This window comes from Abrus precatorius, unplaced genomic scaffold (genome assembly GCF_003935025.1).
Source record: "Abrus precatorius isolate BTA unplaced genomic scaffold, Abrus_2018 Scaffold5, whole genome shotgun sequence".
Classification (NCBI taxonomy): domain Eukaryota; kingdom Viridiplantae; phylum Streptophyta; class Magnoliopsida; order Fabales; family Fabaceae; genus Abrus; species Abrus precatorius.
In genome coordinates, this window is record NW_020874395.1 from 18,595,176 (window position 1) to 18,613,515 (window position 18,340).

Consider the following 18,340-nt stretch of genomic DNA (forward strand, 5'->3'; position numbering starts at 1 on the left):
ATCTCAGATGAATCTGTACTCTGGTTTCTGCAGAATCTCACTACAGCGAGACCCTCTCGCTACAACGAGACCTTCTTACTACAACGAGACTACGTCTAAAAATGCACCCTTATCTATTGTCCTCTCGCTACAGCGATGAGATTCTTGCTGCAGCGAGAACACAATAGATTCATGCCCTACGCTTATGGCCTTCTTGCTACAGTGAGAACGCACTTACAACACACACTTAGCCTATTTCTCAATTAGTTTCAGCCAAATCACAAGTCCACACTGACATTTCAACCATGATATACAAATATATACACATCCATATGTATTTACACATATATTCACGTCACCACACAAGTCAAATGCATATTCAATAGTAGTTCGCATATTTATATTAGTAATCAAATAGATTACAAAACTCGGAGCATTACAATAATAATTTGTTGTGTTAGATCCATAATAGTTTGTTCACTTTATCCATCTAGATTCCATTATACTATGTCACTTCCTCCATAAGAGTTTTGTACAAAATTAGGTCTTTGTTCTAATAAAACATCTGGTAATGTTGACCTGTTATAGTATAGTTTAATTTTTGGATAAGTATTATTAAAATTTATTTTATTTATCTTTGAAACATTTTCTATTGTATTGACTGAGGGTCTTTCTATAGTTAATTTTGTTATTTTTCTATTTAATTCTTCTATGTCTAATTCTAAACCTCTTTTTTAGTTCAAATTGTTTCATAGTTTCTAGTGAAAAGGCTATTATTTTGTACACTGATTTTTCTAAATAACTAAGAATTTTATTACTAGATTTTGATTTTGAACTACTACTTCCTTCTTCTTTTTGTTCTATTCTGGTTAAATATTTTGTCATAACTCCTAATACTGTGTTTGAATAATTTAATTGTAGATATATTTTATTAATTTTATCTATATTTTTATCAATTAAATTTGTTTTTTTTAGATGGGTTTGCTTCTATTTCTTCATTTTCTATTTTTAATTTAATCTGTTCTATTGGGAGATGTTCTGATTCTAATGTTTTTCCTAATATTTTTTCATGTTTTAGAGATTTTTTATAAATGATTTATTTATTTTGTGTAGAAATATTCTATATTATTTTTTAAACATTATTGTTCTAACATGGTAAAAAGTAAGTATTTATTTCCATTTCTTCTAGATAATTATAAAATTTTGTTCTAATTTTTATTCTTTCTTGTTCTAAAAATTTATTAAAAAACCATTCTTTTAATTCTTTATCATATTCTATGTCTATTTCAGCTTTTATCCATAGTTTAAATATTTTGAACGATTCTACTTTGGTTATTGTATTAAGTATCTGAGATTTTGTTGGACTATAATCACTATCGTTTTCTACAGATTTATAGATTGGTATTGATATTCCTAATTTTGATATATTATTTAATCTTTTTAATTCTATTGTTGAATTATCTACAAAGTATCTTGGAAGCTCTCTTAGAATATGGGGTTTTGTTATTCTGATAGATGAAAACCTATTCATCATTAGTCTTATTTTTCCATCAGATTCTATTATGTCTCTTATTTCTATATTAATAACTTTCTCGTGATTTTTAATATTTTCTAGTTCCAGGAATTGTTAATTCATCATGTCTTAATTTTTTAGGTGTTTGTACTAAACTTCTTTGTAAATTAGCTTGTATAAATATTGTTTCACTTGAAGTCTTGTAAAGAGCTCTATAATTGTAATCTACTTTAGTAACTTTGTAATATACCCTGTATATTAAATGAAAAGAATCATATGAATTGTCTACTATATTGTTTGATGTTTTAATAAAAAAAATTTATTGCTTTTGATATTTTTTCATTATTAAGACTCAACAAAGTTGGAAAAATAGTTAAAAAAAGCTAGTCCATCATGTAAATTTGTTTTTAAAGCCGCTTTATTGAATCTTATACTTTATTAAATTTCATATCTCTTAATAATACAAGAATAGAAAAGTTTATTCCTAATCTAAAGTTTGATTTTACTGCTAATTGGATTAACCCTAAATGAATAAAGTTAAATCCATCTTTTTTTATGTTTTTCTAATAAACCATCTTCTAATAAATGTATATCATTTTTACCTTGAGTTCCTGGGTATGAATATTCTATTTTATGAATTTGTTCACTATTATTAAAATTCTACAAAGTTCTTTTACTGTAAACTTCTTTTTCTTTTATTATTGGTATTGACAAGTTATAAAGATTGCTCTATTTCTTTTATAGTAATCTATTGTGGAACTGATTTAGAGGTTGAACTAGAGGTTGAGATTCCCTCCTCATTCATTTTTTTTTACTATTTGGTTCTCTTTCTAAGTTTAATTTACTAATCGTTCTTAATAAACTAGTCATTTTTTAAGACTCTTGTACTACCAAACATGGTTGACCAATGTCTAAACAACTCGCTCTGCTACACTTGGACACTCTTTTCTTAAAAACAAATAGTTTACAGGAACTCTAAGGAAATTATCCTGAAAAATTTATAACCTCTTAGTATTAAGAGAGATGAAGTGATGATTTTACCTTACTTCCCCTCTCTCTATATATAGTTAGTGTGTGAAATTTTTTTAATTATATAAGACAAAATATTTAAATTTTTTTATACTATTCTTTTCTTAATATTTTTCTTTATAACAAATAAAAAAATTAGAAAAAAAAACAAGTCTTTTTCTCCTTTTTATTTTTTTCTCATTAAATTTTTTCTCTCATAAAAAAATACACAATAAGTCAATAAATAATAAATTTTAAGTTTATTATATTTTTTTATTAAATGGCAAGTCATTTTTTTATTTTACATTATTATTTTTTCTTTTTATCCATTCAAGCACATATACTATTGACAAATTTTAAAGTAGATTGAAACTTTTCATATAAAATAAAAGGAATTATATTATTTATACAAATACTTGTCTACACCGTTCTTTCTATACTTTTATTTTTTTCTTTCTTTTTATTATAAATAAATAATTATACAAATACCTTATTAATAAAAAATAAAAACCTATTTTTCTAAATAAAATTTCTTTAACACGCGAAATATAGTGTGAAATGGATAAAAAAAATAGAAAGAAAAAAAAATAATTATAAAAAAATAGTATAATAGAAGAGGTCTTTTTTTCTTCAATCAAGTGGCTTGCACTTGTGCTTGCAACCAACCCAACGATAATTAGAAATCAAACCCAAAATTGGGGTAAAATGGATTTACATGCACTCCGCATATCACATCCATTCATGCTTGCAAACAACTCTACCTCTCTCTGGAACCTTCGGTCTCTCTCCACCAATCCTCGCAATCGCAGGTGGTTGAAGGTGGAAGCCACCAACAACAAGGCTTTCGACGAGGCGGCTTTCGAGGCGCAGCGACTCGCCCTCGACGCCGAGGCTCGCCGAGCCATGGCTGAGGCTTCCGACCCTAAGGCTTGGAAATGGGTAATCCGAAAGAGAATATGGGATACCATGGAAACCCGCAACTTCGCCATTAACCCCCGACCCGTTCACCACCGCATTCCCAATTTCGTTGGCGCTTCCCTCGCTGCTGATAAGGTTTTCTTTTCTCAACACATTATGCACATGTCGTTTACATTACTAAGAAACATGCAGAAGTAACTAAAAGCTGTCAGTAGCTGTATAATTATCTGGTATGATCAACTTAAACGTGATAAATGACTAAAAACTACATGCAATTGATGTGTGTGTAAATTATTTAAGCTAGTTTTTTATTTTTATTTTTAAAACTACATGTTTTTCTAAAGTTAGCTTTTAAAAGTTACAAACTTTATCTCACCATCACCAAACACACTCAATATCATGTTACGAATGAAAGAGTCATCAAGTCGAAAGTTAAAGGTTGAAAAATGCACGTCTGGTCTCCGTAATTGAAACTCATTTATGAAGCAGTCTCTGCACAAAAGAAAAATGTAGATTTTAATTCTTATACGTGTGTGTCTACATGCTTTGATTTTTGCCATTTTAGTACTGTTAGAAAAATGCTGATGTGATTCAGCAAAAGTAATTTAATGGACAGTAACTTTTTCTAATGATGTTAAAACGACAAGAATTAAAGTGTAATAAAACATCTGTGTAGAAACTAACATATAAGTTTTTATAGTAGAGAGAGTAATTGATAGCAAACCATTAATAAAGCAAGTATATATTAAAAGGATTAAAAAGGGTGGGGGGGGGGTGCCAGAACCCAACTAACTAAATTAGTTGGAGGTGGTTAGTAAGAAATAATTTATGAAAAGAATATGATAGGATAGAAGGTAGGGAGGAAAAGGATTGTTGTAAGGTTGGGGATAGTCCAGGGTCTCTCAAATACCCTGTGAACAGTGTAGCATTTTCCTTTTGTTTTCCATCTATATTGAACCATTTCTAACAACTGGCATCAAAGCTCTACTTTCCTGGGCATGATTCATGGTGGGAACAAGAATGAAGGGACAGGTTTGCGACTTTGTGGTGAAGAGGAGTTTATCAGAGTTACGACAGCAAGGAGAAGAAAAAGTGAGTGACGTTCTTTAATTGAAGCATGTATTTGTGTCACCAAAAACAATGTACAAGAAATCTTGTGGAGGCTGGGAGCATGGTAGTCAAGATTGAGATTCTACTTAGGATTGAAGAGTAGATGAAAGATCGTAACTCGGAGGATCGTAACACGAATCGTAAGATCTTATAAAATTGTATAAATGCATGTAAAATAGTATAAATATAAAGACTAGAGAAGCTAAACAAAGACAAATGAGGGAAGGGAGCCGCCCCATCTCAAAACAGAGACAGGGAGGGAAAAGATGGATTAAGTAATGTATTCTGATGGAAAGACTATTTTATCCTTAAAGAAACTTAAAACAAAGTCACTTTAAGGGAAAAAAGGGAAAGTCAGATTATTTTTAATAGATAAGAAGTCTTTTTTACCCTTAAAAACCCTAAAATCTGCTTCATTCTGGGGATAGAAAGGGAAAGTTGACACCTTTTACTCCAGTGGCACTGTTGCACTGTGAATTAGGCTACGATGGCTGCAAATACTGTTGTGGTGGTAGCCAGCGTAGAGCAGAGTCACTGGCACAGGCAAGGTTGCAGAGCAGACATAGTCATTGGAGCAAAAGCTATAGGGATCGCAGAGCAGAGGAGCAAAGTCATGAAGTCTGGGTCAATTGGGTTTTTTTGAAAAAAAAAAAATGGGGTAGAAGCAACTCGCCCAGGATCGCACGATTCCATGAAAACGCGTCCTAGCCCAGGATCGGGATCGTTGGACCTGCGGCAAATCGTAAAATCTTATCGTAAGATACAATATCTTACGTGTTAACTCGCAATTTTGACTACCATTGCTGGGAGAGATTCAAGAAGGCTTAAATTGCAATTCAAATAAGGATGCGGGAAGAGAAAACAAGGGTGAAGAAGAGGACAGGAAAAAGAAGAATGATCAATGGAGAAAACTTGAAATCCCAATTTTTGAGGGAGAGGATGCATATGGTTGGGTTAACAAGATCGAAAGGTATTTTCAGTTACGTGGGGTGCTAGAAGGAGAACACATGTTAGCAATCATGGTTGCACTAGAAGGAAGGGTATTAATGTGGTTTCAGTGGTGGGAATCTTCTTTCAAAAGTGTATAATCGGAGCAGTTTTGGCAAGCAATCAGTCGGCAGTTCCAACCCTTGATGATGCAGAATCCATACAGATTAAAACATGAAAACACTGTACACAAATACTGTGAACAATTTGAGATATATACGAGACCGCTAAGAATCACTGAACAAGAATATTTGAAGGGAATTTTTCTGAATGGTCTCAAAGAAGAGGTGAGGGCTGAATTTAAGTTACACTCGATGGGATTTGCAGAAATGGCACAATTTATCGATGAAAAAAAATCAGATAATCTTGAGAAAAGGAAGTGTGGGGAATATGGAAGGAGCAAAATGGGGAATCAATAATAGGAGTAATTTGGTTTTAAGAACATATGCAGGAGATTACAGTGGCAGGCTGAAGTTGGGAGGAACAACACTAGGAAATGGGGTTACTCGTGTTGAATCTACAGTACCCAATGGTACAGGTTATGTTCTATCAAGAAACCTTTTGAAAATACTGGAATTAGTCGAAGAGAAAGGAATTTTAAAGAACTGATTGCTGTGGAGTATAATGAAAGACAGAGGAAAGGCCTTTGTTTTAGGTGTCATGAGAAATTTTCCCTAGAGCATGTATGCAAGAACAAACAATTACGGGTCATGCTGTTAGAAGAGGAATTGAAGGAAACAGGGGAAGTGACAAGGAGAAAGAAGGGGATACTACAGAATGGGGAGTAAAATCTATTCAATTGGATCTTAATACTATTGCTGGTCTTATGTCAAAAAGATCCCTCAAGTTGTGGGGATCAATGCAAGGGAAACAGGTGTTGACTTTAGTAGATTGTGGGCTTCTCACAATTTCATATCAACACATATTGTGAAAGAACTTAATCTGCCAGTTATTCAAACACCTTAGTATTGGGTAGAGGTTGGAGATGGCCACAAAATGAGCAGTCAAGGGTATTGCAAAGGTTTACTTGTTAAGATACAGGATCTGCTAGTACAACAAGACTTTTACTTGTTTGAGTTGGGTGGTGCAAATTTTGTTCTTGATATGGAATGGTTGGCAGGACTTGGTGAAATCAGAGCAAATTTTGGCAAGCTCACTCCAAGATAAGATACATACTATAAAAGGGGATCCTACCCTTTGTAGATCAGCAACAATGCTTAAATCCATGGTGAGAGAATTACAGGAAAATGGGCAGGGGTTCTTAATTGAGTGCAGAGAAAGGAAAGGTGAAGATGCGGAAACAAATAATATTCCAGAATCATTAAGGGAAGTTCTAGAACAGTTTGAAGATGTGTTTCAACATCATCTAGGATTACCTTCTGACCTTATAGATATCCACTTTATCAAAAGACTGAAATAGAAAAATCGGTGGTAGAAATGTTACAAGCTGGTTTCAGTCCGACCTAGAGTGAGTGCTTTTTCTAGTTCCATTATTTTGGTTAAGAAAAAAAATGGAAGTTGGCAATTCTGTGTGGATTACTGAGCTCTAAACAAGGTTATTGTTCTTGATAAATCTTCAATTCTAATTATTGATGCATTACTAGATGAGTTAGCAAGAGCTGCCATTTTTAAATTAGACCTTAAATCTAGCTATCACTAGATAAGGATGAAGGAGACAGACATTGAGAAAACAACTTTTAGAACCTATGAAGGCCATTATGTATGGCTCGTGATGCCATTTGGTCTTACTAATGCACTATTTACATTTCAAGCCGTAATGAATGCTATGTTGCAACCTATTTTGAGAAAGTTTGTGCTGGTCTTCGTTGACATACTTATTTTAGCAAGGATGAAGAAAGTCATGTTAATCATTACAACATGTTTTCCAATTGCTGCGGGTTCATCATTTGGTGGCTAACAAAAACAAAAGTAGTTTTCGGGTGCGATAGGTGGAATACCTAGGCCATGTTATCTCAGCTGATGGAGTGGCCACTGATCTAAACAAAATTGAAGTGATGGTGGACTGTACTAGTCCCAAAGACGTGAAGGGATTATGAGGTTTCATGAGACTCACAGGGTATTATAGAAGATTTGTCTAGAATTATGGAAAGATAGCCAAACCACACACAAAATTGCTGCAGAAAAATAATTTTCACTGGTCAGAAGAAGCACAACAAGCCTTTGAAGCATTACGATCAGCTATGACATATTAGCTGTCCTGGCTGTTCCAGACTTTACCAAACCATTTATGATAGAGATTAATTTGGGGGGGGGGGGGGTGGTGGTGTGTGCTAGGTGCTGTTTTGCTGCAAGGGGGGCGCCCAATAGCTTTGCTTCGTCATTCCTTGTCAGAAAAGCTCAATGGAAGTCAATATATGAAAGGGAACTAATGGCCATTGTTTTTGTTCAAAAGTAGAGACACTATCTCATGGGCAGGCACTTTGTAATTCTAACTGATGAAAAAGGTCTCAAGTTTCTGACTGAAAAACATATACTGGGTGAAGACCAATACAAATGGACAACTAAATTATTGGTTGGGTTTTGATTTTGAAATCAGTACAGACCAAGAAGTGATAACAAGGTGGCAGATGCTTTATCCAGAAAAATGATATATTCAACCATCTCCTCTATTGGCTTTGATGAGTTGGACAAATTAGAGGGTCAAATTCAAAGGGATTTCAGGTTGCAGCAGTTATGCAAAGATCTAATAGCAGATCCTAGTTCACACAAAGGTTATACCTTGCAACAAGAGAGACTTTATTATAACAGTTGACTGGTTATTCCAAAAAGTTTCACTCACATTCCTTTGTTACTGGCCTAGTTTCACGCATCAGAGTTGGGAGGTCATTCTGATCTTTTTTGAACATATAAAAGGCTGTCAGGAGTAGTTTATTGGAAAGCCATGAAGGGCAACATTCAATAGGTATGAAGTGACATCTCCATGGATTTTATTATGGGCCTCCCAAAAGCTAGAGGAAAGGACACCATTTTCGTGATTGTTGATGGGTTATCCAAATATACACATTTCTCTGCTCTAGCTCATCCACTCACAGCAAAGGATGTAGCACAACTCTTCATTTCAGAAGTTGTACAGTTGCATGGATTTCCCACATCCATTGTTTCAGACAGAAATCAACTCTTATAAGTCAGTTTTGGTCAGAACTTTTTCGACAAGTTGAGACAAAGTTGAAGTACAGTTTGGCATATCACTCTCAGACAGATGGCCAAACATAAGTGGTAAATAGGTGCTTAGAAACCTATCTAAGATGCTTTGCTGGATCAAAACCCAAGCAGAGTTAGGCTGAATTTTGGTACAATACCAATTATCATAATTCTACTAGAATGATTCCTTTTAAGGTGGTGCATGGCAGGGACCCTCCCATCCTTTTCAGAGGCACTACATATCCTTCTAGCATTGATGCAGTTGATCAATTGATTACAGATAAAGACCTTTTGTTGGATGAGTTGAAGCCCAATTTAACACAGGCCTAGCATTAGATGTAGGTACAAGCAGATAAGAAAAGATAAAGAGTTGGTTTTTCATGAGGGAGATTGGGTTTATTTAAAAGCCCAACTCTACAGATTGAGGACTTTAGGTTAGAAACAAAATGAGAAGTTTAGTCCAAGGTTTTATGGATTGTATCCGATTGTCCAAAGTATTGGGGAAGTTGCATATAAATTACAGCTTTCAGCCACTTGTTAAATTCTCCCAATTTTTCATATCAGCAAGCTGAAAAAGGCTATACCAGCAACACATCAACCTCAACCACTGCTAGAGGCCCTAACCAAGGATTGGGAATTGCAATCACAACTAGAGGATTTATTGGCTCTTTGCCATAATTCTTGAGGGGAAGTGGAGGCTTTGGTCAAATGGCATTGGTTACCAACTTGTGAAAATTCTTGAGAATCTTTATCGGCTCTACAACAACAATTTCTTACCTTTCACCTTGAGGACAAAGTGCATGCTTTGGGGGGGTCAGAATTCGACTAACTAAATTAGTTAGAGGTGGTTAGTAAGAAATTGTATATAAAAGGAAATATGATAGGATAGAAGGTAGGGATGAAGTGACGTGATCATTGTAAGGTTGGGGAGAGTCCAGGGTCTCTCAAACACCCTGTGAACCCTATAGCATTTTCCTTTTGTTTCTAAGGGGCGTTCTTGTGAATAAAATAAATCAATTGTTTTGTTTTCCATTTATATTGAACCAAAATAAAATTTATGGATTCTACACAAATAACGGTGGGTGTAACTTTGATTCTTGAGTTTGTCTCCATTATTTTAACATATATGAGGGGAGCAAAACCAAAAAAAAAAAAAAAAAAAAAAAAAAACTAAATTTGGTCTTACTTAAAGTGACTAGATGAAACTAAGTTATTTGATAGCTCTTATTTTATTGATTATGTATACCAAAATTGGAATTAATCTAGCAGTATCAATAGACATTTAAATTGATAGTTGATTGTGTATACTAAACATGAGGTCAATTTAGCATTGATAGACATCTCAATATTTGATATTTACTCATATTTTGAATGAATTTTATATGTAAAAATAATGTAGTTAAATGAAATAATTTTTAAAAATTTTGTGTGTGTATTCAATAGTATAAGTGTAACAGGACTTACTTCTCAAGATTCTTCTTCATTGGTGGTGTGAAAGTTTAATGTTGTGTGTTGGGGTGGGATGGGAGATGAGTGCACACTTAGAATTTGAGTAGAATGCTTTGTTGTGGGTTTTGGCAGATGAGGGAGCTAGATGTGTTTCAGGTTGCACAGTGTGTGAAGGTTAATCCAGATTCTCCTCAGAAACAAGTCAGGTTTCTCACTCTCTCAGGTCAGACTTCATTTGGGGTTTGTTTCTGTGAGTTGGGAGGGAATGTTATTTATGAACAAGTTGTGTGATTGGTGCCTTATTGATTTTGTTGCTAACTTTCTCATTTTGAGATGTGTTGGTATTAAAGGAAGCTGAGAAATAGCAAGAGAATTAAAGCATTTGAAAAAAAAAAAATTATATGCTCATAGTCATAATAAGTGGAAGAGTAATGCTATTAATGCTCACATTCACAGTCATACACAACTCGCACAAGTGGTTCCTTCTAAATCTGGGTCTGTTTCAACTTTGTCATGTTAATCTCAGGTGTTGAACAGCTGCATACAATTGTGACTGCAAGAGTAGTTTAGATAGCGGCATTGTTCTAACTGTAAGATATCAAAATAGAGAGCAAAGACTACTTTGCAGTTTAAGTAGTTCAAAGTGTAATTAGATACATGAACCTGCATGCAGAACAGCACTAGGGGGTTGCATGTAAGTTCAGGTGTATACGCCTGAAGCTTAACTTCTCCGTAAAAACTTGGTGTCACTTGCAAAGTTGTGTAAGTTTGTGATTTGTGCATCTAAGAGTTGTGCTGCAGGCATTACTCAAGGAAGTAAATATTATCCCTTGGGGTTATTAATTTTGATTGGGAATTGGTATGTCCCTGTTACAATAAACTAATGAAATTTCACCTGATATCCCTCCTTTTTTTTGACCATACACAGCAAGGTTGTTAAACTCGAGAGTTTAAGTAAACTTGTGAAGTGCTTGTAAAATTTGACTAGTAAACTCATGAGTTTACCTCATGCAAAAAAATATTAAAAAAATCAAAGTAATGAAGCAAAACACAATAACAAAGTTAAAAACACACAAATACAAGTAACTTTGGAGGTTGAATGTGGTTGTTTTCCTTCACAAAAAATCCGCGGCTGCAGGAAGTTCTGTGTTCACACAAACCAGTTGAAGCTTGGAGGTTCTGCTTGCAGTTTGCAGAATGTCACTGGTGTTGTTGCTCGAGGTTATGCTTGCTGTTCAGAGTGTTGCTGGTGCCACTGTTTGTTTGTTTGTGATGGAGGGTTAGACACAAGGGAGCTGTGGGTTGTTTTGATTTGCACTCAAAATGGTAATCCTAACAACAGGGTTCAAATGCTGTGTTCAGCAAAACTTGGGCCTTTAAGCTGAGTCGCTGACTCATAAACTTGGTGGGTAGATTTGTGAGTTCAACTGAGTTCAGCCAAAAATGAGTTTAGTGTTTATCCAACACGTTATGCTTTCTAAGATCGTAAACTTGTATGATTTTACAAGTTAACAAGTGATTTTAACAACCATGCTACTCAGACCTCTCTTAATTTATGTAACAATATAACATGCATATCCATTTCGATTATACAAACCACACTTATTTTCTTAAATAGTCATATGAATTAGGGGATGTCAAAGTAATGTTAGAAAAGGGACGAGTATTAGGTGAAATTTGGTTAAATCTCGGGCTGTGAATGTAATTTTCCCTAAACTATAATTAGTTTTGCCAATAATTTATATATGATTTTTATTGTGTTGGAAATGACATATAACCATGTACCAAGAGAAGTATTTTGGAAAGCTTTAGAAAGGAAAATGGTTTGTGTAGCATATATTTGGGTTATAGAACACGTGTATAAGGGAATAATTACATGTGTGAGAATTCCTAGAGATGTATTTAAGGACTTTCTTATAAGAATAGGTTTATATCAAGGTTTCACCATGAGATTTTATTTGTTTAACCTAGTTTTAAATGTATTTACAGGTGATATACAAAACATTATCCCTAATTGCATGCTGTTTGTAGATGACATATAATTGGTTGATAAATCAAAAGAAATTAACATTAAACTTGAGTTACTGAGGATGACTTTAGAATCTAAGAGTTTTTGCTTGAGTAGAAATAAGACAAAATATATACATATTACAATTTTAGCAAAAAGCAAAATGAGAACCATGCGTTGAAAATTAAAATTGAATATGATATTATACTATAAGTCTCCAAGTTCAGGTACTAAGATTGATTTTAAAGAACGATAGAGAAATTAATTAAGATGTTATTCATAGATCACAACTTGGGTAGTTGAAGCAATGGAAGGTATGAGGAGTTATTTGTGAATGTAAAGTACTTATTAAACTCAAATGAAGGTCTTATCTTATGGTAATACAACCAACTATTTTACATGATAATGAATGCTTAGCCTTAAAAGGCAACATGAAAAAAGGTGGGTGATAGAAATGAGAATATTAAGGTAGATAGTAGTCACATAAGAGATGACAATATAAAATATGATCATATTTTTGAGAATATTGAAGTAATACTTATCAAGAAAAACATAATAGAAAATCATCTACAGTAGTTTGGTTACGCGGAGAGAATGTCATTGGAGTTACTGGTGAGGAGAGTGGATGATATAACTTATAATTTTTTAGAAAAAAAGTACAGAAAAATCTATAAGAACTTTAGATAGAGTTATTAAAAGAGTTTAATGATACTGTGTGATCCATATAATTGACTTCACATGATTGGATAAAATTTGATTGTTACTAAAATAGAGCTTTTGATCAATTTAATAAAATCAGTGATTTTTATCAATACACTACATGGGTTTTATTAAATTAAAAATAATTGTTTTAAATAAAAGATTTAACACATGTTATATGGTTATTTTAAATTTAATAAATGTTGTAAATTTAAAAATGAACATATATTTTATTATATTAAGTGAGACTAAATTAAATAGATAGAATTTTTAAAACTAAAAAGTAAATTATAAAAAGGTTAAAATCAAAATTGAAAGATGATGAAATTAAAAAAATGGTCTAATTATGTTTTTATCCCTATAAAAGTAACATCTTTTGGAATTAGTCTTTAAAAAAAATTGTTAAAATTTAGTTCATAATATTTTTAAAATATTTGAAATTAGTTAATTGTCATATGTCATGTATTAAGTGATGAGTTGGGTAATGGAGTTTCATCTCATCATTGCTACATCATCATTATTTTAAATATTTTATTATTTTAAAAATTAATATTTGAAAAAAAAAAAAAGTCCTCCCAACCTTTTTCCTCATTTCTACTTCTTCCCCGTAACATAGCCTCTTACTCTCTCAATATCCAAAATCCATTCATCTTTCCTCCAATTAACGTTTCCAGCTTCCACCAACCCAATAACCAAAATGGAAACATATAATTTCCATGCAATTTTGCAGTGACATTGAAGCTTATTTCGATGCACAAAACAACAAAATCACCATCATGTTTTGAGGCCAGGTTGAGGGTGGACAAGCATTTGGGTAGAAGTTGGGTTTTGTGGAAACTGGTGAGTGTAATGAAAAGCGAAGGTTTATAGATAGAGAAAGTTTAGGAGGGAAAGTGTTGATGGAACCCAAATTGTATAGAGAGAAAGTAGCATTAAGGGATTGAGAACAACTGCTTTGGCGAAGATTCTGTTTTCCAGCTGCTTCATCCCATAGACCAGCAGCATCAATCCCTTTTAGGGGTCAAATAATATGTTTTCTTCTGAGAACTCGCTCGATATTGAGTGTCAGTTCCTCGTTCTGGAGCTGCCTACTTTGATCAATTAGCCAAAATTTTGACCAGATATGAATTCACTGGTGCTCGTTCTAGTGGTATTTTTTGGGGGCAGTCCCTGTCTCTGAGCTTAGTTGCAAGGTCAAGGATGGGGATCAGATGCTTTCTTTTCCAAGAGGAGAGAGGAAGGAAGAAGATGAGCTGAATGCCGGGATGGCCTTAGAAGATGAAGAAATCCCTAGATTTATACCTTGCAATTTTCCGCTTTTTGTAATTTGTTGTTACCTCCAGTCAGCCAGATATTCAATCTTAATGCATGTTATAGGCTTATAGTATTAGCAATTAAAATCCATTGTGGATACTCTTTTCTTTTTATTTTATTTTATTATAGCATCCTCCAGATTCTGTAATGATGTTCTAAGGTACAATCGGATTTACTTGAATAATCTGTTTGATTGTCATCGGGTGTATCTCCTCCCATCTTTGGATGCACACACAGCCTTGGGATGCACTTGTAAGGCTGGTGTTCTTTTCACAGTTTCAGGGTACATAGGTGGTTTGATTGGAAAAAAGAGGTTGAAGAAGATGACAGTGGAGGAAGAAAGGTGTTTAGAGACTTCTTTTTGTAAATACTAATATTTAAACAATAAAATATTAAAAATAAAAATGACATGTGATAGTGATGAATTGGACCTTCTTTATCTAGCTCATCACTTAAGAGATGATAGTTGATAGTAGGGATTGATTTCAAATATTTTGAAAACGTCAGGGACTACATCCTATCATTTTTTTAAGGATTAATTTCAAAAGGCGCTGCTTTTGTAGGGACAAAACACTCAAGTAAAAAAAGAAATGAATGTTCAATGTAAGAGAACTTAGAGAAGTTACTTGACAAAATGAGAAAGAAAATTACCCCTTAAAAATATTCTCGAAGTCTCATACACATTTTATATATAGAGTTATACTATAATTAATAAAATGAGACTTCGAGAATTTAATCAATTCAAGGCTTGTGGTTCTTGTCTTCTCCTTCCCCTTGTGAGACTTTTTCAATCGTATAATCAATATATTGCAGATGGTAAGAAGTTGTTGACTCCTCAGCCACGGCTGAGAACAGGTTTTTTCTCTGCACTTGAATCCAATATGTTAACTTTGGATACCATGAAGGAAGCCTGCACTTCTGTTGGCGTTGCCAAGTATGGACGGCCCATTGGATTGGATGAAAAGATAAAGGTAGATCTTATTGTTATTGGATCTGTTGCGGTTGACCCAAGTACAGGTGCTCGATTGGGAAAGGGAGAGGTACAGTTACTTGTCAATACTTTTCTAACTATCCTTTTTGATCTCCTGTTCATTTGCTTATGATAGAACCCTTGATTTAGAAAGCAACACAAAGAAATATGCTGTCTACCAATTGAGAAAAAGAAACAACAACCCAGCTAGAGGAGTGGGTTCCTCAGCTAGAACATATGGAAACCACCACACTCCACGTGCACACACACTTATCCATTAAAAGCCTTGAGCTATAAAATCAGATTTATATTTCTTGGCAACCTGTGGGATCAAGGGTTTAAAAGTTTGTTTTAGCATACTACTTGTTTAGATATCATAAATTTCTAGCCAAGGAACTGATAGCCCACAGAAGGAAGCCGACCACAGTCTAGTAGAAAGGCCTCAAATGAAACTAAAAACAAAAAACCATACTTCTCTCGAACATTATAAGAGTGTGAGCCTCAACACAATGGTAGGGTTACGAAGTCATGGGTTCAAATTCTAGAAACATGCTTTTCAGCTTGCAGGGGTGAGGCTGTGTATACCTATTCCCTCCCAAGACTCCATTAAGTGGGAGCCTCATCCACTAGGTTGCCCTCTCTGACATTATATACCAATAAGAATGTACAAAATAGTTAATTTGCCGAGTGACCACTTAATCTATTTTATGGAGTTTGAACTTGAATGTTCCTTCAACTAAGAGGATTGAAGTGCAGGGATTTGCAGAACTTGAATACGGTATGCTACGATACATGGGAGCCATTGATGATTCAACACCTGTTGTTACCTCTGGTAATTTTGGTTCCTGGCCACCCTTTGCCACTTTCCCTTAGCCATTGCCTTAAAAGTTTCTTTTCAATATTTCAAAAACGTAAGCTAGAGTAACTACTTGTTTGACACAACTTGTTTATGGAACCTCAGCCTTTGTTTTTTTAAAATGGAAACATTTCTTTCCTTTATGATAATAATATACCCTGGATTTTTTTTTATTTTTTTTCTGTTCTCACTTATGATTCTCTAGCCCCTATAATAGATAAAGGTTTATTTGGGTTGAACAGATCTACGTTGCGAAGTGTTCTTTTTGTTGATTTTAGAAATTGAAAGTGGGGCAGGGGAAGCACCTCAATGTAAAGTAAAAGTGAAAGTGATTTCCTTGCACCTATACTGACATGAAAACTGAATTCAATGCAATACATCTCACACTCCCTTCATATTGTTTTGTATTGTGTAATCATATTCATTGCACTTCATTGCATATGTAAAATTTTTCAATTTTTCTTTTCCTGGATTATAACATGATGAAACTACCCCTACAGTGCATGACTGCCAGTTGGTGGATGATATTCCAGTTGAAAAACTGTTAATTCATGATGTACCAGTGGATATCATTTGTACTCCAACCGAGGTCATTTTCACGCATACATCTATTCCAAAGCCTCAAGGTTAGTGAAACAATGCCATCTTATCTTGCTTCCTTTTGCAAATAAGGGTGGGTGCTAGTGAGTGAGGATTATCCTTATTTTGTAAATCATTAGATGAGCATTCAAAGATGTATTCTGTGCAGGAGTTCAACCTTGAATGGTGTAGCTTCAATTTCTCTTTCCCTCGTTAGACGTTGTTAACCTATATTTGTTCAAAAACTAACAAACATGGTTACCGCAGGGATTTATTGGGACAAGTTATCTCCTGAGAAGCTGGGACAAATTCGTGTACTAAGGGAGCTTAAAAAGAGGATTGAACAAGAGACTGGACAGAAGCTTCCTACTGGTCCATCAGAGAAACTACCCCCTACTGCTCAACGAAGTCGAAGGGGTTAGCTTTGTAAATGTTAATTTTGATGGGTATATGTATATACCAGAGTTTTTTAGCGACCTATGTGCTAAAAGAATGAAATGTTTAATTTTGATATTGTTTACGTGTATGTAAAGTATTGATGTTTTAGGCTATATGAATACCAAATCTAAAGAAACGCATGTGAGCATTTAATCAATCTGAATATTGCTAACGAAGCCTTTTCAAGCCTAGACTCTGACAACGTGGAAACATTGGAGATACGAAAGACCTCCAGTGAGTAATTTTGAATATTATAAATTCGATTACTTACATGGTTTGTTGTAACTTTTATAAAGTATTATGTATAAGATACGTGCATTGCATGGGTGCTATAAAATTGTATAAATCACGTTACTTTTAAACATTAATTAGTAAGTTATTCATTAATGTTGTATTCAAATATAAATAAATAAACAAATTAGGTATAAAACATTAAGAAAAATAATTGATACAACTGATATTTGTTGTCATATAAGATAATAGGAGAGTTATGTAACAAGTTTATGTAATTCAAATTTAAGTTGCAAAAGCTTATCATTTAATAGTTTGACCCTCGTCTACATTTAGGTGGCATGTACAAGTACAACACCAAACACGCTAATGAAAGACATTTCTTTTCTTATTTTCAATTTTCATTCTAAAGTTTATGTGCATTCTTTTATTATGGTACCGGAGTGGGTCGATGGGATCCGGAGGGAAAGATGGATAGACCTCAAAAAACATTGAGAAGAAGAATCAAGCCTTGGAATTGCCCCAACACGGTTCACTATATCACACCATTTTCACCGCATTTTCTTTTAGTAATGCACCTAGAAATGCTCCTGTGTACCCGTTTATTCTTATAAGTATAATAAAGAATCACTGATCCTTAATTTTGTTACTTAAAGATAGTTAGATCCAACATTTTAGTTTTGAAAATATTTAAAATGTCACGTTATTCTTTAGTTTTTATATTCATCGAACATTTTAGTTTATATGTCTAGACACTGTTAAGTGATGTGTGTACAAGGTAATTGGACATCTATGATGTTTCACATGTTTAAATAATTAAATATAACCAGACAATAGTTATTAGAACTTTTCCCTTTTCTCTTTGAAGAATTCTAATTTTTTTCCCAAATCATAAAATCTAATTTGCAAATTGTAATTGTTGGCATTAGAAAATCTGAAAGCAAAATTTGTTGTCCTCGCAAAAAGGAGAATCATACGAAAGATTCAATATTATTCTTTTTTCTAATTTTTTGTGAAGTATTTTGTTATAATGAACTTGAGTATTAAAACCCTAATTTTTTTGTAAGCCATTAGAGATGAAGACATGCTATTAGTGTTAGGTTTGTTTTGATTGATTAG

The 18,340-nt window shown here is 33.7% G+C and overlaps 1 protein-coding gene across 5 annotated transcripts; it reads left to right on the forward strand.

Annotated features, from left to right (window-relative positions):
* The first annotated feature begins 3,142 nt into the window (after positions 1-3,142).
* LOC113866996 (5-formyltetrahydrofolate cyclo-ligase-like protein COG0212) lies at positions 3,143-17,271 on the forward strand. 5 transcript variants are annotated; one of them, XM_027501882.1, is made up of 7 exons: positions 3,157-3,553; positions 10,259-10,349; positions 14,961-15,187; positions 15,874-15,949; positions 16,474-16,599; positions 16,722-16,738; positions 16,820-16,928. In XM_027501882.1, exons 1-6 carry the CDS (start codon positions 3,206-3,208, stop codon positions 16,733-16,735), a joined length of 882 nt encoding a protein of 293 aa, XP_027357683.1. In that variant the 5' UTR covers positions 3,157-3,205; the 3' UTR covers positions 16,736-16,738; positions 16,820-16,928. The 5 variants fall into 5 exon arrangements, with proteins under 5 accessions (XP_027357680.1, XP_027357683.1, XP_027357681.1 ...); XM_027501879.1 differs by lacking the exon at positions 16,722-16,738 and having other exon boundaries at positions 3,143-3,553; positions 16,820-17,271; XM_027501880.1 differs by lacking the exon at positions 16,722-16,738 and having other exon boundaries at positions 10,283-10,349; positions 16,820-17,141.
* Positions 17,272-18,340: the final 1,069 nt, after the last annotated feature.